Below are 27,637 nucleotides of genomic sequence, written 5' to 3'. Positions count from 1 at the left end.
GTAATATTTTGTCTTTCTCATTCACGCAAAGAAATTATAAACATTTGAAGTAAAGAAAGCAAAAGTTAGAAATAGAATCCTGTAATAGCGGGTGTTATGTTATATGATTTGATAACAAGTGGGGTTCCTCGCTCGCTTGCGATTTAAACCACGTAAGTTAATGGACTTCCCATGCACTTTTGAAATCTATTTCAATTTTCAGTAGACTACCTCCTTTTAGTCCAACTACCTTAAGAGAAGTTCGCCAAATTTAATTTTCTTTCAACTTAGTCTCTTTTCTCCTAAAAAACCCTGTTTTTCTTCTTTTTTAGCTAAAATATTGATCCAAAAATGAGTCGTTCGTCAAAATTAATTCTTGCCAAATTTAGAGATTTTATTAAATCTCCAAAATAAATTCCGCCAAATTGCACCTAAATTGGCGGATAGGCTCATTCGCCAAAATTTCTTCTCGCCAAAATTTCTTCACTTCGTAGCGCTAAAATTCTGCAGCCAAAACACAGCTTATCCTTTGAAACATAGGGCCAAGGGAAACTGCAAACGCCGTTATTAATTCAATACGTCATAGGGACCATGAAAAAAAAAATCTAAATCCTAGTGATATGTCCGGTTTGATGTCCGGTATTATTACTTTGTGGCTCATTTTCATCCAGTACAATTTCCTTCATAAATGATAATTATAATAAATGATAAAATGATAATTATAGTTTAATCAATTTCTCCATATTTCTTCAAACCATTCATTTAAATTCTATAGAAGAACTTTTATTCACAGTAGTTTATATCGCATCCATGTGAAAAAAATTTTAATTCTAATTTTTAAACCCCTCCCTAAGAAACAAATATTCACTTTCGAGGAAGACTCCGTGCTGGTCATTCTGACCAACTATACCATATTTCTATCCCTCTTGGGAAGAAATAAAAGATTTAGTAGTGTACTGACAAACAGTTTAAACTTTTCTTTTTCAAAATCCCTGTAAATTTTATGCATATCACCCCTACTTCGATCATATGAAGAACAACATTTTTTCCTTGACCACATAATTTAATTATAGTTTATGTTCCCATTTTCCCCTTCTGTTTTTTTCACTTCAACAACTTTAAACTACTGTTCTATCAGGTTCTATGAAACTTGAAAGTGTTATTTGCTCAGATTACAGTTGTTCTTCAATGAAAACAACGTACTTTAGCAATAAAAAGTTTTCGTGTATCGGGCGTGTATTTTTCCTTCATTTTTGTAAAATCCTTTTAAAAAGGATTTGAGATTTTTGATACAATAACTCTTCCCTCTATTTAAAATATATTTATACACCTATAAACAGACACTTATCACAATCTCTGATCTCTCAGTTAAGTTTCGTAACCTCAAAGATTTTTCCAAGAAGATGAGTTAATCTATAATCTGATTCCAAAAACACTATTTTTGAAATACTGGTTAAGGATGACGCAAACACACGTGTTTTTTTATCAGCATTTCCAGTCTAACATGTTCTTAATTTTCATAACACTAAAATTAAAAAATCCTTTCGTCAAATTTAGAAACTCCAAAAACTGGGAAAATCAAGTCTGGTCTTCCCACGACCCTTGCGAAATTTTAGGAAATGATGTTCTAAAATGTGTTTTAAACTACTGTACTTGAAAAACTGAAAATCTTGCTGTTTTTAATTTTTAATTCTTTCTGAGCTGAGGCTGGCCATGTTCTTATGATGTTCTTAAAATTTCGTCTATTTTCAGCATAAATGTTTTTATAAACATGCGGGTTCTAATAAAAATAAAACGTGTAGCCTAAACAGGTTATGAGACATCTTTCCGAATGGAAGAAATTTGGAGCAAGCCCCCGCTATCGTAAAACGTCGGAGAGACGTCCATTTCTCAGGATTAGGACTATAAACCACGGTGATACTAGCTGAAAATAAATGACAAATTAGCAAAAATTGTCTTTAAAAGTTTAAATCAAGAAATTCTCTTTAATTCAACAAAGTTTAAAAACCATTAAAATTCAACTATCATTAAATTAAATAATATCTACAGTTATAAAAATTCAAACTATCTAAATTTAAACAATTCTCAAAAACTCAACAAATCAATTAACTAAACTAAACTAAACATCTTTATGAATAAGGTCCTATCACCAAGGGAATTCATATAACTATAACATACACCATAATTTGAATGAGATACAGCAATGGTTACTTTTCCATGAAATCAACATAGAACGGTACATTATACGCCCGACGATGGTAGGGCCAATAGTAGAGTTGTGATCTGTAATAGTAAAGTTAGGTACTTGCTTCTTTCATTTCTCTTTATCTGTATCTTTACACAGCCATGGGTTCAACAGAGATGCTTGTTTTTCGTCGTTTCTTGGTGTTGAAATCTTCCACTGTTTGACTGTCCTGTTGACTGTTACTGATTTCGAATCTTAAATCCTAAAAAAATTGAGCAAAAGTAAATAAGTATATTCATCTCTTGGCTGTCGGCGAGTTGGGGTGATGGAGTCTATCCCATTTTTTTGGGCTAGACCTGGGAGATCATATGCTGAGGTGGAGCACCACACCTACTACTCTCATTTCGCTGAGTTGGCTTTGACCAGGGATCGAACTACAACCCTTGGATTGTAAGGCGAATGCTCTACCGAATGCTCTACCGACTGAGCTACCAGGCCACAAAGCTTAATTAAAAGACAAAAGACTTTATTCCAGAGAAAGACACGTATTGATATAATCAAAGATATAATGTTTGACCTAGGGGTAGATTGCGACTTACAGAAGTCAGCCACAAAGTACAAAACAATAAAGTTAAATATCTATAAAATTCCAGTAAATTGTCCACATCAATTTCTAGTATTTCGTTCGTGATTTTTAAAACTAAAATGTCACCAAATTGTTCTAACAAATCTTATGTTGTTGAGAATTTCGATGTCCAATTTACCTCATTCTTTGCTGAGAAGACTTCACCAGACTTGCGTTTCAAACCTTTCTTTGAAGAGTCCTATGGAGGGAAAATTATAAAAGTGGGATTAGACAGTGTTTACAGCTTGAAATTTATAACCTCTCTTTCAAAACCTTCATAAATATAATTGATAATAATGAAAGAACTTAATAGCAGAGGGGTCAACCTTTAGTATCCGTAGTATCTTTCGTGATTGGCTCGAAACGTTACAATCAAGAAATGTTTGCCTATAACGTCACTTGTTTCTTAGCCATAAGAAAACGTTCAATCTACTTTCGAACCAATCACACACAGTTGCATCCTGCGAAAGATGCTACGGATCCAAAGGGTTGGAATCTACCATAATGTATACATCCGTTGTACAGTGGTAGAGCACCCGGCTAAAGTGCGCAAGGTTGTGGGTTCAACCCCCAGCCGGGTCACACCAAAGATTCCCAAAATGGTACTTGATGCCTCTCTGCTTGATGCTCAGCAAATACGAAAAGGATCAAGAGTAAGTGGAGCAATCCAGGGAGAAAGAGTGGCGCCCTCTCCTACCTTCGGGTAGATAGCTAACGAAAGAGGAGCCGTTGGGTGGCCTCCGACTGCCGCCGCAGACTTACTACTATAACGTGATAATTAAGGACACATACTTTTTTGTGTTTGACTCCAGTAAGATGTAAATGTGATGCCTTTTCAGTCATAAGATTCATCATTTCCTAAAGAGAAGAATATATATTTTGTGTAAATAGTGTGTCTGCAAAAAAGCGGACAATAAGTGTAAATTTAGCGAACGTATATTTTCGCGAGACAATTTCATTTTAAATAATTTAATTTTCACAGGATTTATTTCCATGAATCAGTCCCTTTTTTAACTAATTTCTTTCGTTTTCCTAGAGGTAGATAAACCTAGGGTTTCAAAAATCTCGCGACTTTTCGAAAAAACTCGCGAAACTCCCGAATTTCCGAAAAAACTTCCGAAAATTGATCCATTGAAGGTATTTTAAACATTAAAATAGTCCTATTTTCTAGCTTGAGTATAGAAGAACTAAAATAATTGGATAATCTTTATTCTAAAAGAAATTCAATTCCAAATTAAACATGGGTTTTGAAAAAATAATTGTAAGTGTCATAAAAATACACACATAAATTAAGGACTTTTATTTCATATGTATTCTGCTCCGCGTTTACTCTGGACACACTGTACACCGTAAAAAATCGGTGTAAAGGGAGCTGACATTGTGGTCAATATCAGAGTATTCTTTTCAAATCAGATTAGATTGAATTACAAATCTTTCAGCTATTGTAGTGTCCTGGGGGAGGGGATACTAGGGTTGCGAGCTGACGGGTATGTGTCACCGACTTTCGACCGTCGGACCCTTAGCGGGACTAAAAAGAAGGGAAGAAGGGAAAAAAGAAAAATGTTGTAAATGTCACAATCCTAATAGGAGCCAATCTGCCCAAATTTCGACGTTTAGGGGCAAAAATTTGAGATTTCCCTTTTTTACCGACCTTTAGTGGGACTGAAATTTCATTTTGTGATTTTTTGCAACCCTCAGTGGGACTTTGGAGGTCCAAAAAGGTACCCTTAAGGGCGGCACATACCCGTATCCTCCATTTGCCTAAGTACCCCCGGGAGTAGTGTAGGTAAAAAGTAACTTATGACAGTGCGAAACTTTCCTCAGATCTTTTATCCAGCTTACAATAGTTTTTAGTTTATTTTGATGCATTACCTCATCTTGTTCTTGGAGGCAATTACGAAAGTATTTGTTGAATCCTCTTTCTAAGATTTCTTCTTTTTGAACAAGTTTCCCAAACCTAAAGTTGAAAAGATTACTTTTACCAACTATAGAAAATGGCAATTTTCATGGAAAGTTAAATTTGAATTTAACAATGGTTAAATCGCGGTTCAACTTTTATTTGATAAGAGCGCTATAATGACTGGATAATATTAAATTATACAGATAAAAGAAATTCACTCCATTAAGAATTAGTGAATAAGTTCTTCTTATAGAATCAAAACCTAAAATAAAGAGTGTGGTGGTAAGCCTACACTAAAGAGAGGTCCATCACACCCAAGAAGAACAAAAATCACATTCACAATGACGATGGAGTGTTGATCGTGTTGGAGTGGTTTGCCATCGGAGATCAATTGTCAGCATTGGACCGATCCTTTCCACAACTGATGATGGTGGACCTTGAAGCTCCGGACGTGGACGTGTCGCGAACGGCCACATTGACACACACACGAAAAGCGTTAAAAAGGAACATTGTGCAAATTCTATCTCAAAACGCTCTTGGTCTCAAATCGGATGATCGTATCAACGAGATTACTCTAATGCTACATAAAAGGAACATTTTTATTTGTTGTATACAAGAAACTTGGAGAACAGGACCAGAGAATCTTGACGGTAATTATGGATATATAGAATCAGAACGTCTGATCTGTTAAATCGCTGAAATCCGTTGATTCGTATGTGAATCGCCGTCAACTTCGTTGGCTGGGTCATGTCGCTCGTATGGATCAACAGCGACTACCCAGAAAAATGCTAACTTCGTGGGTGCCATCGAAACTCCCTCGTGGAGCACCAAACTTCACATATGGAAGAGGAATTTATAAGTGCTTGAAAAAGGTTGGTTTGTCAAAAAATGACTGGTATCAAAAAGCTTTGAATGGGCTCTTCCAGAAAAAATCCGTTCATGGGGGGTGGAGGATGAATTGTCCAGGGGTATTGAAAAAATATCAAAAAATTGCAATGTCCAGGGGTAATTTTTTGTGTCCACGGGGTTGATTTGATGTTTGTCCAGGGGTATAACCCATGTCCAGGGGGTTAAAAATCAAAATGTCCAGGGGTAATTCATGAAAAAATAATATATCCTCCACCCCCCATGAACGGATTTTTTCTGGAAGAGCCCAATCGTCTGGATTGGCGTAAAATTATTAATTCCAAGTAGAATGGCCATCGCAACTCTTTGTACAAGTTGACGATGTAACTGACAGCTGGGAGGATAAAATAGTTTTTGCCTCCCTCTCTCTCTGCAGTTATGGTTGTAGGCGATCCCCACTTACTTATGCCTGCTTATGCTAATATATTTTATTTATTGGGACAAATTTTCCGCAAAACTTATTATTCGAGGAGTAACCATAATTTTACGCCAAACGTTTATCTACCGACTCACACTTATTTATCAGCCGTTCGACTACTTGAATATTTTCTAACTCTAATCTAAGTTATAGGCAAATGGAAAGTTAAAGTGTATTTCTTCTACGAAAAGCGGATGTTAAAGGTTTTGTTTTTAAATAACAGTGATATCGTTTGTTTACTCATCAATTTTACTTTACAAGCTTTTTCACACTGGAGACACGGATGTGGAGCAAGATTGGTCAGAAAGAGGAAAAGAAAAACAACGTTTTCCTTATATCAGCATAATATAACAATAGGCAGACACTGTCCTGATATGAAATATGTGTCTGATATTAAACGGGAACACTTATGTAAAAATAAAACCTTTAAGAATTTTCCACACTTTTAAATTCCGCGAGTCAGTATTTTTCTCGCATTTCTAACGGCAACGCGCAATTTGAAACTAGTATGAATTAGTCAGAGGTAAACAAAGAAATATATGAAAGTTGGCACATTTCGTCATTTCTGAAGGTTTAGGTTTTTTGAAAGAAAACATGGCTTTAATAACTGTTTCATAGAAAAAAGAAAAATACCTTTTGGCTTTTCCACCAGCCGTAATAAAGCCTTCACTTTCCATTCGCTTTAAAATTTTGTTTGCTTCCGTTGTTGGAACACCTGCGAATCGAAAAATTGTAAATGAAATTTTCAAACGTATGTAAAACAAATCTAATGTTCTCTTTTTTTTCGGGAAATCCATTTATTTAGCTATTCGATCAATCGTCAGAGAAGTAAGGTCTTAAAATAGTTTCTAGTATAACAATAATGTTTTACCTGAAGCGAATTAATTTTGGCGAAAACTAATTTTGACAAAGACCCTGTTTCGCCAAGTTAAGTTTTTTCCCTAAATGAGCTGTTTTTATAACTTCCGAGAAAACCCAAATTTTTTGTGTAAAAATATTAGGCTTCATTCTATATCATTTAAAATAATATATTTAAACTAAACGCTTAGAAATAGAAAGGCTATTAGTAGGGGGCCAAGCCTTGGGTTCCGTGACATCTTTTCTACGACCTAGCCATTTTTAGTCTTTTCCAAAGAACATTATAATTATTACAAGATATTTTTGAGAGGGAGGACGCGGATTAGGCCCGGGAAAACTTTTTATGACCAAAATAGTGACGCCATAGGCAAAACTGCAAGGGAAAATAAGGGATAGAGAAATACCTTTAGGCGAGAAATTTTCGCAGAGATTTATTTTCGCGAGGTAAAAAAAATTGCATTTTGCGGGTATTAATTTTCGCGAATGAATGCAAACAGAAAATTTCGCGGGTATTTATTTTCGCGAATCGGAAAAATATTAATCTTTTTTTTCGTCTGCAACTTGGAAAAAGCGATAATCTTTCTAAAAGTTTAAAATTGCATTTCGCGGGTATAAATTTTCGCGAATGCGACTCCTAGAAACATTTCGCGGGTATTTAATTTTGCGAAATCGACTAAAATTCGCGAAATTCGCGAAAATTTGTACCCACGAAAATTTCTCGCCTTAAGGTAGCTTATTTTCAAAAGTCAAAATAAACGAAAATGATTGGTACCATCTGATAGAGCTTGAAGTTCTGAGCAAAAAATTGTATTACAAAAACTCTCTGACTAAAACAGAAAAAGAAATACAGCCACTTTAAGACCAACTAACTGTCAGCTCTACTGCGATTTGACGTCAAATCTTGTCTTTTGATCGTACTGACGTCGGTATGTTTTTGAACTTCAGGCGGCCGTTTTTCTTTGTGTCTTTTAGTCAGAGAGTTGTTGTAATACATTTTTCTGCTCAGAATTTCATGCTCTTTCAGATGGTATCTACCATTTTTGTTTATTTTGACTTTTGAAAATCAGCTATTTCTCTACCCCTTATTTCCCTTGCAGTTTTGCCTATGGTGTCACTATTTTGGTCATAAAAAGTTTTCCCGGGCCTAGTCCGCGTCCTCCCTTTCAAAAATATCTTGTAATATACTGTTCTTTTGAATAGACTAAAAATGGCTAGGTCGTAGAAAAGATGTCTCCGAACCTGGGGAAACCAGTCCGAAGTCTCCATTTGTGGCAAGAAATGGTTATCTTTAAGCTGTTGTCAGGTTTATTTGTGAAATTAAATCTACGCGAAATTTTTCAAAACTCTGACTTGCGAAATTAAATCCAGGAAATTTCGCGATTTTTTTCGCTCACGAAATTCAAATTAAAGTATCTAACATAGAGACAATAAAGGACGTGGGAAACCACACTTGAGACGTTCTCGTAACGAACCCACGAACCGCTTTTTTGGTTAATAAACTATACTCGAAATGTACTTTATACCTATTCTTTTGGCAAGATTTGGTCCAAGAATTCTTGTTGTTTCTGTAACAGAAAACAATGCTCTCCGCCAAATGCAATAATTCTGAAAGTAAAACAAAAAGTTTAAATATAACTGGCGAATCTGGGAGAATGCGTATTCTACCACTGGTAATTTTCTTCGAAGCAGTTTTAGTAACATTAAATAAATTTTCATATACCTTATTGTTTGCCATGTTAAATGGTCATTTTAAAGAAATACATATTCAAAATAGCAAAGAAAACTAAAATTTAAGAAATGTAATCCAGACCTTCAGTTCTTTATCATTCGAGAAGCTTGTCAGGTAATGGTCGGTGCAATCATAGTTGTTTTCCTAAAATAAAGAAAAAGAGGAAATACATGGTTGAAAATGATGGGTAATTTTTCATTTAAAGAGCTGGATGAAAATTCTAATTTTGTGCCAAAGGAAAAATAAATTGCCTTTACAACTGCCCTAGTTAGAGAAAGATTCGAATTAAAGAGGGCATCTTACACTACTTTCCACCTGAGTGGATCAATGCTTTAGTTCGAATTACAAAGGTTCGAATTAAAGAGGACATCTTACACTACTTTCCACCTGAGTGGATCAATGCTTTAGTTCGAATTACAAAGATTCGAATTAAAGAGGGCATCTAACACTACTTTCCACCTGAGTGGATCAATGCTTTAGTTCGAATTACAAAGGTTCAAATTAAAGAGGGCATCTTACACTACTTTCCACCTGAGTGGATCAATGCTTTAGTTCGAATTACAAAGGTTCAAATTAAAGAGGGCATCTTACACTACTTTCACCTGAGTGGATCAATGCTTTAGTTCGAATTACAAAGGTTCAAATTAAAGAGGACATCTTACACTACTTTCCACCTGAGTGGATCAATGCTCTAGTTCGAATTACAGAGAGGTTCGAATTACAAAGGTTCGAATTAGAGAGAGTTGACTGTATTATTCTAATCGGATTAACTTTAACGAGATTTTCAATTTTTCACAAAAATAAATCTCGCAAAATCGCGTGAGATTGCTAACTCGCAAAGTCAAGGTGCTTATTTTTAACTAGGCTAATTTTTGTTTATCATGTTTCGACCTATGAAATTAAATTTCGATTTTTAATGAAAAATTGGTGTTTTCAATAAGGTCATCATGCTGATTTTTGGATCATTCGCGGAATTGAATCAACGGTAAATCTTCGCGAATTTTTAAGCTCGTAATATTTAATCTGATTTAAGGGCTCTGACCATAGTCATTAGATCGGTTACGAGATTTGATTTGTTTCGAATTTTTTTTAAATTGTCTGCAAAAGATTGAACTATTTAAAATTTTTCGGAAAATTTTTTCTGAATTGATGTTTCAAAGGTTATGACTCTTTTTGTACGAGAAATTGGGATGAATTGGGGTGAAAAGTCACTATTTTCAAGATTTTGAACAAAGAAGCTTTTACAAAAAGTTGTTACACCATCTAGTGCAAAAAATTTTTCAAAAAATTTTTTATTCGCCGAAAATAAGCTCCTCAAAGTTGAAATGCTTGTCTTCATTTTCTTCTTCATCAAACTTTTTCAATGAAATCTTAGCATTTTCTGATTCAAGAATAGTTTACCTAACAGAAAATGTATAACATGCCATAGTTTTGTTGGTTACACTAGTCAGAAAACACATTTTATTATGAAGAATTCACTAGGTCAGAGCCCGTAATTAATAGCAATATGGTCATAATTGGAGGAGCTTCTTCATAAAAAATTTTCTTTTTTGTGGATATAATATCATTGTCTTAAGAGAAGAAATTTTCGCAATTTACAGCTCAAAATTCGAAAGTTTTGCGGAATTTAATTTCGCAGTTGAGAGGAATTTTTGTTTAAAATATGGCTTTTTTTGCTCTAAAATCACCAATCCTATAGGTTATTTTTTAAATCATGGGAATATTCTTGTTTCGCGAAATTTAATTTCGCGGATTTGTCAAAAAACTGCGAAATTAATTTCCGCAAAAATTAGTTCCGCAAAAATCAGTTCCCGCGAGAATTTCTTCCCTTAAAGTAAGTATATCGAATACATTATGAAATAACTGTACCTTTGAGCAAACAATACAATGGTGAACTTCTGGAGCTTCAGGAGGTGCAAGAATAGCATAACATGTTGCATGTTGCCATGTGTTACATGAAGCACATAAAATCATCAATCCATCATCCTGAATGGGAAATCACAAAAGATTGTTTAGGCAAGCTGATTACTTGATTAAGGGAGCTTATTTTCGCGGTCGAAGAAAAATCGAAAATATCGCATTAATTTTGCAATATTTTCAGAAAAGTTTTTGTTAAACTTTCACAGCGATTTTCTGAAACAGTAAAATTGTTATTAAAATGAAATATATAACATATTTTATTACAAGATGAATTGTGATTTTTTCAGTTTTCAGTCCGCAAATAATTTTCACGGCTTCAAATTAAAAAAAGAAGCAAAAATCAGTTCCCGCGAAAATTCATTTCCTTTTAGTTAATTCAAGCGGGTAAGTATGTATATATGGCAATCTTAAAGGTCCAGCATCGAAAAGAGCGTATCGGTTTTAATTGGAAATCTGCATGGTAAGCTGGAATCTGTTTTACTTTAGTGAAAAACTTGAAAATTCGACCTTTCCATACCTCATTGGCTTCACAGCAACATTTAACAACAATATCTTCACTCATTTCATCAATAACCGCTGATGAAGCTGGAGTTGAGACTCGTGTATTTGAAGGACCCGAATAAGCTGTATCAACAGAATCTAAATTGATTCAAAAAAAGATGTTATATAAATATAACATAATTTTTTAGTGTAAAGATCAGTGTTATTATATTTCAGTAGTGATACTCTTTGATAGATCCTGATAATTTAGGTATACACGTTTTTTTATTTTAAGAAACACACTTTTAACAAACACGAGGCTCAGAATGCCTAAAAACTAAGAAACATCTAAGAAACATGCTGAGGCTGAGAATGAGAAAATAACATTTTTTAACTTGGTTTTTTTAGAACCTTCCAATCTTTGCATGAAAAATAGGCTGATTATGTCAAAAAGTTTAGAAACATGTACAAAACATTTAAGGTTTCAAAAGGTCGAAACATTGAGGCTGCTAGGTAAAACTAGTTTCTTAAAAAAAAAACGTGTATTCTAACAGAACTAACAGAACTATTTTTTAAATTTATCACAAATCGCTTTTTACATAAGAATATTCGAGACGAAATAGACCAGAAAATTGTATGTCACCATTATAGAATTTGGCAACAACACCAAATAATGCCATAAAAAGAGCAATCTTAACTATAAATTGCCAGTTTCCCCCCAGTAAGGCACTGTACTGTAACTTTCACAAAAATGCCATTTTTGCCTCAGGTGTGTATCCCTTGTTATACTTAGGTTGAATTTCAACCCTAAGCTTAGAATATACCTTAATAATATTTTAGGATGATTTTCCACAAAAAGTTGCAATGATGCAATGAAAAAACACCATTCTTATTTAACAAAGCGTGTAATAGAAGGTTTGCTATATTTGGCAAGAAGATTTCTTTTGTGGCCCTGAGTAAAAACTCCTCAATGTTCATGTAAGAGAAGTATAAAGAAGGTTATGTCTTACTTGGAACTTTGGTTTCATTGGCAGCCTCTTTTTCATCTGGTTCAATGTTTTCTTTTGGGTTATGATTTTCTTTGTCAACCACAGTGCTTGCATCATCCTACGTATTAAGCATAAAATTTCTACTGAAGAAATAGACAAAAAAAATGAAAGGTCGCAGTACAGACTTTGTTCTGTTAGTGCTTTAATGTAAGTTTTTAAAAATTGTTTTAAAAAATCCATACAGCTCACTTTTAACTCACCTCACCCTTCATGAAGTACCCCCTGTCATTCCTCTACTCTCGGGTACCTAATAGCCGGGGGGGGGCTGGAATAAGCAGAGGGGTTGGAAAAAATCTCAAAATTTAATAAGCAGGGGGGTTGGAATAAAAATGTCCTGGGTGGAAAATGTTTGAAAAGGAGGCTAATACAGCAGAATTAAGACAAAAAAGGGAACTTTCAAAAACATTTTCCCAAAAATTAATAAGCGGGGGGGTTGGAATAAGAATGTCCTGGGTGGAAAATTTTCGAAAAATTAATACACGGGTTTCGAATTAAATCTGGCGCGAGAGAAAAAATCAAGTAAATAAAAGGAGCGATAAGGGGAAATGCCTTATAAAAGGTTGATAGATTTCCTTTCTTCTCTTTTGAAAGCCAGGTGTTCATTCAAAAGATGTTTTTCTATTTTAAATTCAATAAAAGAAATATGATTAAACGATTGACTTTTTATTTTAATGTTTTTTGTTTTCATAATGACCCATAAAGTCTGTCAAAATGGAAAAATGAGCTAAAATTGCTTGATACACGGCCAATTTTCGTTCTGTTTACTTGATATTTTTCGTGCAAATTTACATGGGATCAAAGCTAAAGCTAAGCAAAAATTTAATTCGAAACCCGTGTATTAGCGGGGGGGGGACGGCTATTAGGTACCCGAGAGTATGCACTATGGTGATTTTTGTAAGGCTCCATCTCCTTTTAGAAAGGAGTGCGAAAGTTGGAGTTCTACTAAAGATAAGTAAAAGATAAAGCACAATGAAGATAGTAGAAATAATTTTCAAAAACGTAAAACTTCCTACGTGATACATAGTTATTTCACTGGCAGGCTGTTCATCGTTTTCTTCTGTATCAGGGACAACTGCACTTTCACTTTCATTTGCTCGTGTTTCCATTTCCTCCCCAATTGTTGTTTCTTCTTCATTTTCATCTTCTGCGTCTACCTTTTCATCTTGTTCGTCTTGTTGAAGATCATGGTTCAAAGATTTGATGCGCAACTTAAAACTGAAATCAAAACAAAAAAAATTAAAAAGGATCTGGTAAAGTTTGAAGAAACATTTAAAGAAATACACCTTATTTTCCCAATTTAGTGGTGCATCAAAACAGCTAAAAATATTAGTAGCAAATAGTAAAAAATTGAAACAATGGTGAGAACATTTTGGTGAGTAATGGAATTTTTTGAATTTTGGCAGGAAAGAGTAACACCTAAGATCTCTTTTTGGCGATTAGTAATTTTGGTTTCAATATTCTGCCAAAATTAGTTCCCTTAAAGTAGGAGAAGGTTCTTCCGTCCAACCAATCAAATTGTCATAAATAAATTGTAAGTGTAACCCAAGCTTCAGCTAATACTTACGCGTGAAATGGCTAAAATAAGAAAAAAACGATACTGATGTTAAATTCACTTTAAAGACACATTAAAATCAATTTTTAATCAAGAGACAAGGAACAGACTTTGTATTTGCATTCAATAGGTAATAAAATCCATATCCATAGCCTTTATTGAACAGAGCTTATTTTGGTAATAGATAACAAAACTGAGCCTAAACTCAAAATGATTTCAAAAAGTGTCAAAATGCTTGATAAACTTAAAAACATTTTTAGTTGGCTGATTCAATTAATTCGTGAAAAAGGGCTTACTGTGGCAACATCTCCAACTTTGATATTCATAGGTTCCTCTTTGAAGGCGAACTCATCTGTGGCACACTCCTAGTGATCAAAATATAGAGAAATATTATGTTTCAGGGTAGTAAGCCGGATAGAAAGCAATAGAAAGAGATGTTTATCATTAGAGTATGTACTTCTGTAATTTTTTACTAAATCTTAGCTGAATTTTTACCTTGAAGCCAGGTGGGTTGTAATCTTCGGGTGTGACTAGAGAGTAGAAATAACAAAATTTCGAAAGATTGTTCGGAAGAAATCAAATTCTAATTAAAAAAAATTTGATCACATTAAGTGCACAACGAATAGAAATGAATGACTTTGTGAAAGAACTTCATGACAATAGATTCATATCTTTAAGGTTTTTTCCCAACTAATGCACACACATATTAATTATAATCAACCAAAGAAAAATAAATAAATAGTTTTACTTTCATCATAATAGACCAGTTTCATTGTCATCATAACATCATCTAAAAATTAATAAACATTTATAGATTCTGCACATAACTAATATTTCGTGCCAATTTAAGCTAAATGCTGATTAGACCAATCAATACATTGCTATTTTGTATTCTTGTACTCGACCAGAATATACTATAGACCTATTAACAAAGTCTTAAAAAACAGAAATAAGGAAAATCCATGAAAAGCTGATAACAGTTGATAAAAGCTGATGAACAGTCAAACGAACCAATGATTAACAGTTAATTTATAAGTCTTTCATGTAGATTTCATAAATTAAGACACAGAAACTTATCAATGGAGGAAATACATACCAGGAAGAGGACTAAGCGTCTGACTTAAAAACACAATTGTCCTAAAAAAATACAGGATTCAGATTTTAGTTATATTTACATAGAAATATTGAACAATCATTGTTTTTACACATGTTCTGTCCAGTTCAAAGATACTAGTAGTTGAACTGGCTGACAGTCTTTGTGAAAAACAAGCTACCTAAAGTCCAAGTGCTATCCACATAAAATATCAACTTTATCTATGTATTATCCGATGTTCCAAACACTCAAACTCCAAGTTGCAAGCTAAAACAGCTTAGTTTAAAAACAAACAGTTGTAAAACTACAACTTCTATCAAAATTGGGTACCTGAGAAGACGAACAGTTGCCTTCTTGGTTTCTTTGTCTGACTTGGCTGATGAAATTTTAGCTCCATTTCTGTTAAGAAACATAAAATTCAATCTAACTTAGGAAAAATTGGAATTTGTTGTTGTTTGATTGCTTGTATCAAACTACAATCAGAAGGATTAGTTACAATTAATCAAACAAAAATACATAATTTTCCCCCAAATCAACAAGATGTATAAAGTTGCTATTTAACTATAAGGGATAAAAGTACCAACCTGTAAATGTCAATTCCATTACCATCCCCATAGGCAAACTATTGAGTGGGAGAAAACGAATAACTAGTTTAATAAACACATGCTGACTTTCCACACACAAGTGAATGCCCATATTATATAAATCTTTGGAAATGAGATAAAATTTCACCTCATCTCTCTATCTCTTGGGATAAAAAATATGGCACTAATCTACATTTTGAAAGATATAAGAGTAACAGCATGTTTGAAAAAGTGTTATTGAAGAGTGCCTACAATGTTGCAAGTGAATTCTCACCTTAAATGTATACTGCTCAATAACAGTCTGAAAATAGAAGAAAATGAATGACATTTCAATGAACTGGTTTTTAGTTGTTTGGGGGTGTCTTCAAGGAGATTTTCACAGACAACCTGTAAAAGTACCTAGGAGAAAAATAACTTTTTCACAAAAGTAGATGTTAACTGTCCACAAAATTTAGTAATAGTTTAGTGATACTTGGCAAATTCAAATTTTGAAATGAAAATAGGAGTGAAAGAAAGTTCTTGATGAACATGACAATGTCAATGACTTACATCTGGGTCCTCTGGATCCTCGTAAATCTAAAGGTAATTGACAAGAAAGTTAAATTGAGATTAAAAATGATGAATTAGTTCTTTCTTTCTTTGAAGCGTAGAGAATAAAAAAATATACGATGGTAAAGACAAAATAAATGAGTGGTAACAAAACTAAATTTACTTACACCAACCAGTACAGCCCTCAACTAAAATAAAAGGAAAAAATGTTAAAAGAGATGACTAAAGAATTAATGTAAAATTAAGTTTTTGATTTGATTATCAAAATTATATTAAATAACCATTCATTAAAAGGACTTACATATTTCTTTTCCAAGGCATCAAAACAACCTCTTATCCTGAAATAGACGTGAACAAGACCTAGATATTGTGTATAATGTAACTAGAAGTAAAAGAAAGCGATTTGAGTAATTCAAAACGTTTTGAAATTTGTTAGTTGAAATTGTTCTCACTATTATAAGTTATGAAATACCTCAGTTGACACCCTAAATCCTTTAATTTTCTTAGGGATTTCAAGTGATTTAGTGATAGAACACAAAACAGTGAAAATTGGGCCCTTGAAATATCCTGAAGCTATTTCACGATTTAAAATATAATGAATATTTACCACTGAATTACCCTGCATGCTTCAGGACAATTATTATCATCCCGTAAAATCTTCAAATTCACATCTAAAAAAAAGTTAGTTGGTAAAAAAGAATATTATCTGAGAAAGGAACGGAGAAATTTACGGTGACTTTCATTTGACAAAACTTTGGTATGGTTAAAAACTGGGTTAAATCAATAAAAATAAAGAAAAGATGTGAATGATAGTGAGGAAAGTACGCAATAATTCAAGTTTTTATTTACCTTCTAGACATCGATCACCAAAAGCATTTTCAGGAAACAAAGCTCTGAAAAAAAGAAAATATTAGTATATACAAAAGAGACTAACACAAGAAAAAGTGCTTAGTTTACTTCACAACTTGGAACGTGAACGATTCCAAGGTGTGAAATACACTTTTCCCACATGGGTGATCTGCTTATTTGCTAACAAAACAAAATAAAACACTAAAGTTTTACACTAACATAATAATCTCTGACAAAATTCTGTTCTTGTCTAGATCCCAAAATCAATCTAAATGAAAAACTGTTTACCTAAGGTAACTGATACTGGATACCTAAAAATAACAAATTTTATAATTTACAGTTTTACACCTTCAATACTTCAAAATACCCCTTGCTTTTATATTAAAAAGGTTAATAAGTTCATCAACATATTACCCTTGGAAACGAAGTGAGATATTGTTTGCGAAAATCCAGGGGGAGGCAAAGGGGGAGAATTCCTTCAGTTTTTCAGAAGTTTTTTGTTTCATTTTTTCATTTGTAAAGATAATGAGAATAGAGACAGCAGAGAGTACAAACACAAAAAAAATTTCAATTGGGGGATAAAATTTTGAAAAAGAATTTGAAAAATTTTCCAGCTTTTCAACCAAGACACTGCAAGACACTAAAATTAAGGAAAATAATAATTACTAACAAACGAATGTGCTAATACTAAATCAATGGTAATTTCAAAATTTTAAGAGTCTAATATTTTATCAATAGGCTGTAAATTGAGATAAAAATGTATATTTACTTACTGCAACGGCAAGCAACTTCTTCACAAACAGTGTTGATTGGGTTTCTAGAGGATAAAAGTGAAAAAGCGGTTATGTCTACTACCCTAAGGGGAAAAGTTTTGTCGAAAACTAACTTTGTCAAGTAGCAAAAACCCTCATGAAAGATTTAATACATATTGTGAGAAACTTATTTTGGTGAGGCAGCAACTTGCTTAATTTTGATGGGAACTAATTTTGGCAAAAAGCAGGGGAAATTAAGTTTTTTTCTGCCTAAAATGTGTGTTTAACAAAAATTAATGATGTAAAAATTTTGTTTTGAGGAACTTATTTAGATAGGGCAACAAATTGTAAATCTTTGTATCTGATAAATTACCTTAAGGGAACTAATTTTGGTGAAACTTATTTTTCCGTACGAGGGTACTATACTAAATTGGCGTATTTTGCAGAACTAATTTTTGCGGTTGACACCCACTTTTTGCCAAAGTATTTCCTATTCCTAAGGGTTTTTTAGGATTTTTAGTAAAAATTGTATTTTGCGGAAACGGTAGACACCCAAAAGCGCAAAAACTAGTACCGTAAAAATTAGTTGCCTTAAGTTAAGTTCCCTTAAGGTATCTGTATTTTGAACAAAGAGAAAACTTTAGAGGAAATAACAATTCAATTTTGTAGACCCTGATTTTCACAAGCATTTTTAACAATAGGTAAGTGAACAAACTTTTGTCACACTTCATGAAAGTTTGTGTGCCTAGAGTAACAATTGACTACCCTCAACTCTACCCTCAATAGTATAGATTGTACAAATTGATTAATGGATCATAGAAAACCAAACAAAATATAACTTACCCGTTACTTGTTCATTTGGAAAGATTGAGGACCACTACAAAAGATAGAGAAAGAAATAAGTAAATTAAAAAAACATAAGGTTTCATTATCTTCAAGCTTTCCAGTTTCAAGATATCAATAATCATTGTTGTTTCTTTCCATTTTAATGGCAACAAACTTCTAGTTATATCATTTTGTAATGAAAATTTGATAATGAAATAGGCTTTGATTGTTTTACCTCCTGAGAATAGTAAAATGTAAAAAACAACTTTCTTACATAAGGCGAGACCAATATGATCAATTGTTTTGCCGGCCTGACCGACCCTGAAATTCCAGATATCAAAATAAAAGTAAAATTGATTTTGGTAGTACATTTTTATTTTCACTGCTTTACAGACTGGCAAATTTTCAAAGTTTTGGTAGTTTATATCCATGATTTTGAGAATTTTATGTTCAATTTTTCATTTCATCCATAAATTGGACCGTTTTCTGTCTTTCATTTTCTATTTTGCATTTTTTTCATATTGTAGTAGTTTTTGCTGGTTTTTTAGGAGATTTTATAGGTGAAATTCTACTTTTATTTTTATTTTTTCGCCGACCGACGGACCGGACCCTCTTTTTAAGTAGCATGGCCAGTAAAACAACAAATTATATTGGCCTCACCTAATGATTACTTGAGGTGGAACTTTGATCTCCCCACATTTAATAAAAAAGTCATCTTTACCTGTCCTTGCTTAGTTTGAGACCGAACTTGTTGTGCTGTTGCCATGATTATGATATATATTATATTTTGCTTGCTATCCTTTTAACTTATAATACAAAATCTAAATAAAAAGAAGATGATGTACATCTTTTAAACTGCGGTGTATAACTAAAAGGGCCAAATGTTTTTTCATTTCTTTTTTTAAACATCTTCTCCCTTCCTAAGATTTGGAACTGGTATAGCCTGTTTTCTCACTTATTTCACCTTTGTCATCTTTTTGTTTAGGCTTTATTTGTAAATGTAAGCAAGTTCAACTTTAATCCTCAAGGGGATAATCCTGATAATCAGATGGTTTCTTGTAACGTTTTGGCATGTGGGATCCTTCTATTTTGTTAGGGGAGTCAGGCCCAAATTTTTAAACTTAATCAGAAGAAACAAAAGTAGGCCCATCTGATAGCCCTAACATAAGATAAAAAATGAGGGGTCACCTTTGAGAAAATATGGTAAAGTACTTCAAAAGATATGAGAAAAATGGATTGTGAAGAACTCACAATTTTAGTCAAAATGCGTCCAACCTCTCCCATGCCAAAGAATAGTCCAAAATGAGTGCGGAAGCAGACTACAAAGATGAGGCCACAAATACGTTACCCGCTTTGATTTGATATTGCAAGCAGTAGAAAAGAGATTTTTCAAAGATTGTTTTGAAATCATTCAGAGGAAAGCCTAACTTAAAATTTGGTGTATATACTTTTAAATTTTACTTCATTGGTTCAAAAGTTATGTTTAAAAACCCAAAATGTCAATTTTAAAAAATGTTAAAAAAGCCGAAAAACGATGAGTATTAAATTGATTGTAAATCAAATTGATTGTAAAATGAATAGAAAAACAAAACGATTTTATGCATCAGGAAATGTATTTCCATTATGTAAAAAGCACTTATTTACAAGGTTAAGCATCCCTGTAAATACAGGGTGAATCGAGATGAGCACAGCACACAAGACTTTGTACTTAAATGTTTTGGTGAAAGAAATCATTCTCTTATAAATTGATACCCTTGTTTTAGCCTTCTTTTTTTATTTTTAAAATTGACATTTTGGGCTTTTGAACATAACTTTTGAACCAATGAAGTAAAATCAAAAAGTAATACACCAAATTTTAAGTTAGGCTTTCCTCTGAATGATTCAGAAACAATCTTTGAAAAATCTCTTTTCTACTGCCTACAATATCAAATCAAAGAGGGTAACTTATTTGTGGCACACCCGGTAGCTTGGAAAAATTCGAAAAGTGTGTCAAAAAAGAAAAAAAAAGATATTTCCCAGTCATGCTTCTTTAATTTTGCATATCTCTTTTTCTAGTGTAGCTAGAGACCTGAAATTTGGAGAGAATTCTTTGATGGTGTTAGAATATATATATCATTATTATATAAAAATATTTGTAAAATGAAAAAACTAAAATTAGCGATTGTTTAGCCTTTTTCTGATAAACATACAAAGTTTCAGCCCGGGGGGGGGGGGGTACTACCCTTGTCGACCAACAGGGGTGCTCCGCTCAGGTTCGAAAAATGGACCCTACGTGGGACTTGAAATTTGCGAAAAAGGTGACCATGAATGGGATTGAAATTCCAAAATTTTCTCAAATTTTCTACTTTTCCCCCAAATTTTCCAAAAATAGGCACCCTACGAGGGACTGATTTTTCTATTTTGGTGTTTTTGTGACCCTACCTGGAACTCGTGGTGGTTAAAAAAGGTACCCTGACCAGCGAAGCATCCCCGTAACCCATTTTGCCCTAGTACCCCCCCCCCCCCCGGGTTTCAGCCTTCAACTACATTTTCCTCCATTTCCAGAAACATTTGTTCAAGGACCCTGCCGACACCCGGACTTAATGAACACCGGACACGCAAAAGTCCGATTTAAAATGATAATTCTTTTTACCATTGGACAATTTCTACACCAGACTTAAGGAAGTAGGATGTCCGGTGTCGGAGAAGGATATTTTTTCCCACTGGACAATCAAAACACTGGACATGACCAGTCTGGTGCGTCCAGTGTTTCTTAATTTTTTGTTTCATAAATGTCTGACATCCAAAATTCCCTGTATGCAACACCGGACTGACACCGGACTTGTTGCGTCCGGTGTAGAGGTAGAGAAAGAATACCTTTGGCCACCAAACAAATACACCGGACAGTCCGGTGTGTCGACAGGGTCCTTTTGTTCATCGATAGTTGCAACCTTTTTTTCTCCCGTCGGAAAACAATTTTGAAAATGTTGCAAAAACGTTTGGCACTTTACTAATTTGCCGTCTAGCCCGAGTCACAGTGTTATATACCACTGGACTGGAAAGCTAAGATCACAGGCTTTCTTTTAGTAAAAACCGGAACGCTTTAGCATACATAGAAAAAAAGTTCGAAGGGTTCAAATTTCACGATAAATGATGAAACATTAGGTTTGACGTCAACAAAAGTTGCATGACTTCTGGAGTTCAGTTAGGGAAACCATCCAGGATCCTGCCATTCTATAAGCCAGAAAAAACTAAATGACACTTGTAAACTTAAGTTTCTTACTATTATTTTCCATCAAAAACAACCAAAAACATTGCTACTTCCCAAAGCTGGAGACCAAAACAAATTATCTTCCAAGATTATGGCGCCCTTTTAGATCTATTGTTATGGCCATCTAAAATGGTGGAAAGAGTTGCAGAAAGACAGGGGCGCCCGCTAGCTCTGAGGGTGGTAACGCTAAAGCGCCCAATACAATCTGCCAACAAAAGGCGAGTTATTTACAGCGCGAGTTACGTCATACACTCCACCACAGTACACAAGGAACGGTGTTTCAGTGAATATCAATAATTATAAGAATATTTTATGTGCTTAAATTCAGTAAACTTAGAGTTCTTCATTGAAGATTAAGAAGATAAGAAGATAAAAAATGCGCTGAATAATTTTCATTGTAACAGTTTGGTCAATCATAGCTTAAAGTTTGAAAAAGTTTTTCCGACGCAAAAAAAAATTTCAGCCAATACACTGTTTAGGAGTCTCGCTATCTTCACGGTACTCCATTGCGGAGGCCGGTAAAAATGGTAGGTAAAACTGCGCATTTTAGTACTGTGAAAGGTTAGAGGAATGTAAACATTGTGAATTTTTTTCTCTCCTTTAAAGAGAATGATTTAGATATTTGAACATGATATCAATGATAATTTTATAAGTCTCTCCTGAAAATTTCACAAAAATTCATCAAGAGGAAAAGAAGTTATGATTAAAAGGAGTTCTTTACCTACCGTTTTTCTGCTATGTTTCCTTATGAGAACCAGATGTTTACCTACCGTTTTTTTACGGAGGAGAGTGAATTTTCCGTGGTCGCTAAAATCAAAACAATGGAAAATTGGATTGACGCGTGCGCAGTCGACACTCCTAAACGGTGTATTAAAAGCACAGTGTGCTTATATTTACTATGTTTGCTACATCGCCTAAGCTAAAAAAAGTGCGAAAAGACACGAACGTCATTTTTTAATGAGTGTTGTTATGATTTTTTAGATCGCGGTTGCAGACCTGCCAACTTAAGATGTTCATTTGGCGTGAGATAAAAATTTCAAAGGAAAATCCGAAATCTTAGCCCGATTTTTCCGATTTTCCGACTTCGGAAAACGGAAAATTTTTTCCAAAAAATCGGAAAATCGGGGAAATTTCTTTCAATTATCAAAAATGCGTGAGAAATCAAACTTTTGAAAAATTGCGTGAGACAGTGTTGGAATGCGTGAGTCTCACGTCCAATGCGTGAGAGTTGGCACCTATGCGGTTGCGTACAGGAACTCGCCAAATGTTCCTAACTGGAGTTGCTGTAAACCAAGGTTAATGGCAATGACCACTATACTACAGCATAGAGGTATAAAGAAAAACAGGAGTTGAATGTGTCGGTAATTGGTCGTTAAAGTCTTTTGATTTCTTTTAAAAAATGTATCAAAAGAAATTCTAAGCTCGCCCGATGAAATAAGACTTTTTAGTAGAACTCAAGTTTGCTATGAACATTCTAATAATCAGTATTGAAGATTCTCGCCTTTTAATATACGAAAATTAGATAAAAATTCGTCCACGAAGCAAGTTTATGTTCCATTTCGCTATCCGTTCAATTTTGTTTTGAAAAGATATTTTCTCAAGCCAGAAAATGAAAAGTTCTTTATAAGCACACACGATTTCAGACTCAATCTGTAGACATAAAGTCGCTGGAGAATTTTGGAGGAAAGTATCAAGCAATAGAGTTCACCTTAAGGAAAACATTGATCGAAAAATCTTATCATTTGATGAAGGATTGCCAAGTTTACAGGCCTTTTTTTAGTCCAAATATTTTCTTACACTGATGTCAGAAACAATGAATCTCGTCTCATCTAATTTCTAAAGCTTAAATGAGCCAATAGGATTTCACCTATGGATAAAAGAGCTCATTAAAAATGCATGATATATGAGATTATGAGCATGCATACATCGTAACTTTTTTAATCGTAGGGCGAGCTTGGTTACAATAGCATACTTCTCCTGTTTCTTTATACCTCCATGACTACAGCACCCTACAGTTAAAAACCATCATGTTTTAATAGCAATTTTCTAATTGTTGAAGCAATTAATTTGAAGAAAAACAAATCTTACCAACAGCAACAGAAGGCCCAAGCTTTAAGGATTCTTTTGATGCCTGACGACGTGATGCCTGCTGATAAATGTGAAAACTTCCTTATTTTTCAGACCATTTTCAGCTTTGACTTCCTTTTAAAAAGGTGTTATAAAAAAACGTGTAGTTACTTACAAATCACAATTTGAGTGAATTCATGATGGTGAAGATAATCAGGATTTGTTTTTTACTTTTAAAATTCAAAAATTTTTCTTTCCCGCCCGAAGTTACATTACTAGAGAACGAAAGTACTTTTTTCTTGGAATGAGCTGAACTCAGTAGTATATTTACAGTCTGTAAAACTGTTAAATACACAGATTTTTTTAACTTTATTTTCTGATAATTATGGCAAAAATTGAAATTCATAACGCTACTTTTGTTTCAAATTTCATCATTAGTATCTGTTTTAAAATTACAGAAAACGTATTACCTTATTTCGTTATTTTTTAACAAAATATTAGTCTGCAAATTGTATTATTTTTCCCGCCAAAATATTTGCTATTTCCCAGTCTCTTTTTGCAAAGTGTGCGAAAGTTTCTGTTTCGATTTCGATCAAAACAAGCACTGGACACTGGAGGTCGATGCTGGAGGGGTGACCGTCAACTGTAAGTGGTGAGTTTAAATGTATATGGTAGATTATAAAATGCAATGAGCTAGATTATTTTGTGTAATTATGTTTGCTAGCTTAGAGATTTGTGACATAATTATTTTATGACTATTTAGGACCGTCAGTTTTATATTATGTGTAAAAAAAGATTTCCATCAAGCATCATGCCATTTTTTTGCACTATTAATTATAGGTATGGATTCTTGTCAACAATGATATGACCTGTCACTTTTCTTTTTCCCGGCGGGATAACCAGTAGACCTTTTTTCAAAGAGGCCACCCTGTTGAATAATTATGTAGTCTGCAGCAGAAAAACAATGATAAAACCATGTATAATTTTATCAGTTACATCAAAATGCCTCGAAAATGTCAATATGAAAATTGCGTAATCAGAGAACGTATGTCTCGCTCATTATAAAAAGGCCGACACAAACTTTCAATAATTGGATTGTAACATCGAGTTAAGTCTCTTTTGTTAAGTCACCAGGGGGTAAATAAAACAGACCTTGATACATTTATCGTTCCTTTCAACTTGACGATTCGTTTAAAACTCAGCCTCCTAAATATTTGGGATAGGTAAAATTCATACTTTTCCAACCCGGCAAATCTTTAAAAAAGAAGCGAACAATAAAATATAATTACCCTTTCCAAATAAACCTCTTCGGTGGCGAGCGTAGTCTACTCTGACGTAATTGTAAAATTTATGTGATGGGAGTTTGACATAGTATAATGTAATGTTGTTTGGGGAATTATGAAGTTCTCTGGAATTTCGATTGCATTTATTCAGGTTGATTTTTTATGACTTCTAATGGTACTTTTTCTAACGAGTTTGATTACTCTGTTCTCACACTTATGTCTTTTTTTTTTCGCCTCCTTTTCCGTGATTACTTTTATTTATATTTTTAAAGACAGGTAAGAAGGCATATTGATGCAACTGATTATTACAATATGCATGATACAGTAATTATACATGGCTCTATCATTGTTTTTATGGCTGGACTACATAATTATTCAACAGGACGTCCTCTTTGAAAAAAGGTCTATTAACTGCCTAACAGTCTAGCAAAAAGTTAATTATTCTTCATAGTGGGAACCCCCCCCCCTAACTTTAGGGGGGGTTGGAGGTTTTCAGAAAAATTTAAGCAGGTGGGGGTTAGCCTGCTCACAAATCTTAGGTGAGGGTTACCCTATACAGATGGGGCTGACTTTTTTCAGCTGGGGGTTGGAGAGTTTATTTACTAGTTTTCTTATTTTGACTCGAAAACTTTCTTTCAACCCTGCTCATCATAAACATATACATTGACAGTAAAAATCTATTTCTTCCCAAGTCTAATAATTATAAAAAAAGATGTATGAAGTATAAAAAGCATAGAAATTATTTTCAAGTGATTAACCTTGCTTACCCTCAAAATTGTTAAAACAGCCAAAAACCTTTTTCAGGTGGGCGTTGGAAACTTTTCAGAATTTAGGTGGGGGTGGTCCAAGAAGGTGGGGGTTGGGTCGGTAGCATTTTTCAGGTGGGGGTTACCCTATGCAGGTGGGGGTGACTTTATTCAGGTGGGGGTTGGAGGGGTGCTACCCACTATGATCAGCACGAAACACAAACGCGAACTACCCATGTCTAAACTTTTCAATATATCTCCAGAACTAACAGATTTTTTGAAATTCTGTAAAAAGGTCCAAGTTCCTGAATAGTTTTACTACCGTCCGTCAACCTGCGTCAACTGCTCCAACTTGACTTGGGACTATCTTGCACAACATGGGATGGCCATTCCACCACCATTTCACCAAACCTCCGAAGTCATTTGATTTGAGTTAATGAACGACGTATTAAAAAATACACAATTTCTCTTTCGCACTGAGTAGGCTTTTAAATCGAAATATGAAAAAAAATCTGTAGTTCCGTAGTGTAAAAAAACATGCACCAGTACTGCAAATAAGAAATTTCAAGTTGGCCGGTGATTACTCAATCAAAAAGCACTAATAATGAAACCATAAAAATTTCACTGGAAAAAACACACATATTAGCTTAAAAATGACCGGTAATTACCGGTCACCGGCCGTTATTTGCAGCACTGTGCACGAGTGTTTAAAAATTAGTGGCAAAACAATGAAGCGTTTGACGTCACTCGCGCGGCAAGTTACACACTCGCTATTTGTTAATCCCAAATCTTAAACAGTATTCCCTCTGACATAGGTACAAATATCACTGGCTGTTCAAAAGATTCTGTGCTCTATATCCTACAGATGTTACGCAAGGTAATCGTCACAAGCCAAAATCCATGTTCAACAGATTTTGAAAACGAAAGTGTAAAGAATAAACATTGCCATAAACGCGTTTAAAACGCAGGGTAAAAAGTCCTGGGCCAAGTCCCGCGTTTGCTCATACAGCCAATCAGATCACACAATCTAGCCGGTTTCCAACTCCCGCTATAAAATCACATTGTAAATATCGAAATAAAACCGGGGGTTTAAATATTTACTAAAGGCTTATTTTGCTAAAAGAAAATAGTTTTATGAAACAATTTTGGTTATATCTTTGTTATTATATATAAAACGAAACCTTAATCTAAATGGTTTTGAGAAGTAAAAGATTGTACGGCTTCAAAATAGACAAAGATCGTTTATGACCCCCGTCTCAGATGAGGTTTTCCGGCTTTATCTAAAGATAGAGAACTAAAACAAGCTTGACCCACTAAACTATATACCTTTAAAGGAAGAAATTTTGGCGGAAATAAAATTCGGTTGATTTGGCAGATTTGGCCAGAATCCGCCAAATTAAATTCCCGCCAAAATTTCTTTTTTCTACCATCGGCCAAATTAAATTCCCGCTAAATTAAACTTTTTGAAAATATGTGACTTCCCAAGCGATTTAAAGTACCTGAAAATCAGACCGGTCTTGGTCCGGTATTACGAGCGGTCTAGTAGAGGTCAAATTTTTGTTTTAGATCGGCCTCCAGACTTTCTAGAAATGTTGATCTCTTGACCGCTCGTTGGACCGGTCTGGGCCGTTCGTTAGACCGGTTCAGGCCGCTAGTTAGTGATTTTTAGTAACAATCACATCAAAAAAATGTTGTAAAAGGATGTCAACCGAGCGATCTGGGCCGGTCCCCGAAACTCGTAGCAGCCTTTTGGTAAATTTTGACCGGTCATTTACCAGCCCTTAAAAGACCGTCTAAAGAACGGTCCCATTTTCAGGTACTTTAAATCGCTTGGGGAGTCACATATGATCTCTTTTAAGGTGTTTTTGCATTTTTTTGCTGTTTTTACGCCATTTAAGGATAAATTTTTCAGCAAACGCCAAATTAAATTCTCGCCAAATTTAGTTTCTTCGTCCGTCCGCCAAATTAAAATCCCTCTAAAAAACTTTTTCGGCCATCCGCCAAATTAAATTCCCCCCAAAATTTCTTCCTTTTAAAG

General features: G+C 34.1%; 2 protein-coding genes across 2 annotated transcripts in view; one reads left to right on the top strand and one right to left on the bottom strand.

The window, feature by feature from the left end:
* Positions 1-2,106: 2,106 nt before the first annotated feature.
* LOC136821662 (HORMA domain-containing protein 1-like) lies at positions 2,107-19,065 on the bottom strand. Its single transcript, XM_067077871.1, has 28 exons — positions 18,975-19,065; positions 18,272-18,305; positions 17,450-17,493; positions 16,965-16,987; positions 16,677-16,720; positions 16,435-16,498; positions 16,129-16,165; positions 15,995-16,015; positions 15,828-15,854; positions 15,553-15,579; positions 15,279-15,316; positions 15,025-15,093; positions 14,698-14,738; positions 14,350-14,391; positions 14,097-14,131; positions 13,898-13,966; positions 13,614-13,624; positions 13,063-13,264; positions 12,011-12,107; positions 11,038-11,159; positions 10,470-10,586; positions 8,682-8,744; positions 8,395-8,476; positions 6,647-6,728; positions 4,662-4,746; positions 3,582-3,647; positions 2,929-2,988; positions 2,107-2,426 (listed from the first exon to the last, which is right to left on the bottom strand). The coding sequence occupies exons 1-28, from the start codon at positions 19,017-19,019 to the stop codon at positions 2,316-2,318; spliced, it is 1,758 nt and encodes a 585-aa protein (XP_066933972.1). The 5' UTR covers positions 19,020-19,065; the 3' UTR covers positions 2,107-2,315.
* Positions 4,897-27,637, top strand: part of LOC136821666 (uncharacterized) — a 46,426-nt gene continuing 23,685 nt past the window's right edge. The window contains exon 1 of the mRNA XM_067077876.1: positions 4,897-4,930. The gene's annotated coding sequence lies outside the window, so the exon portion shown is untranslated. The remainder of the gene's footprint in view (positions 4,931-27,637) is intronic.

This window comes from Clytia hemisphaerica, unplaced genomic scaffold (assembly GCF_902728285.1).
Source record: "Clytia hemisphaerica strain Z4C2 unplaced genomic scaffold, Clytia hemisphaerica genome assembly, whole genome shotgun sequence".
NCBI classification, from domain to species: domain Eukaryota; kingdom Metazoa; phylum Cnidaria; class Hydrozoa; order Leptothecata; family Clytiidae; genus Clytia; species Clytia hemisphaerica.
This window is presented reverse-complemented; position numbering and strand designations above follow the sequence as displayed.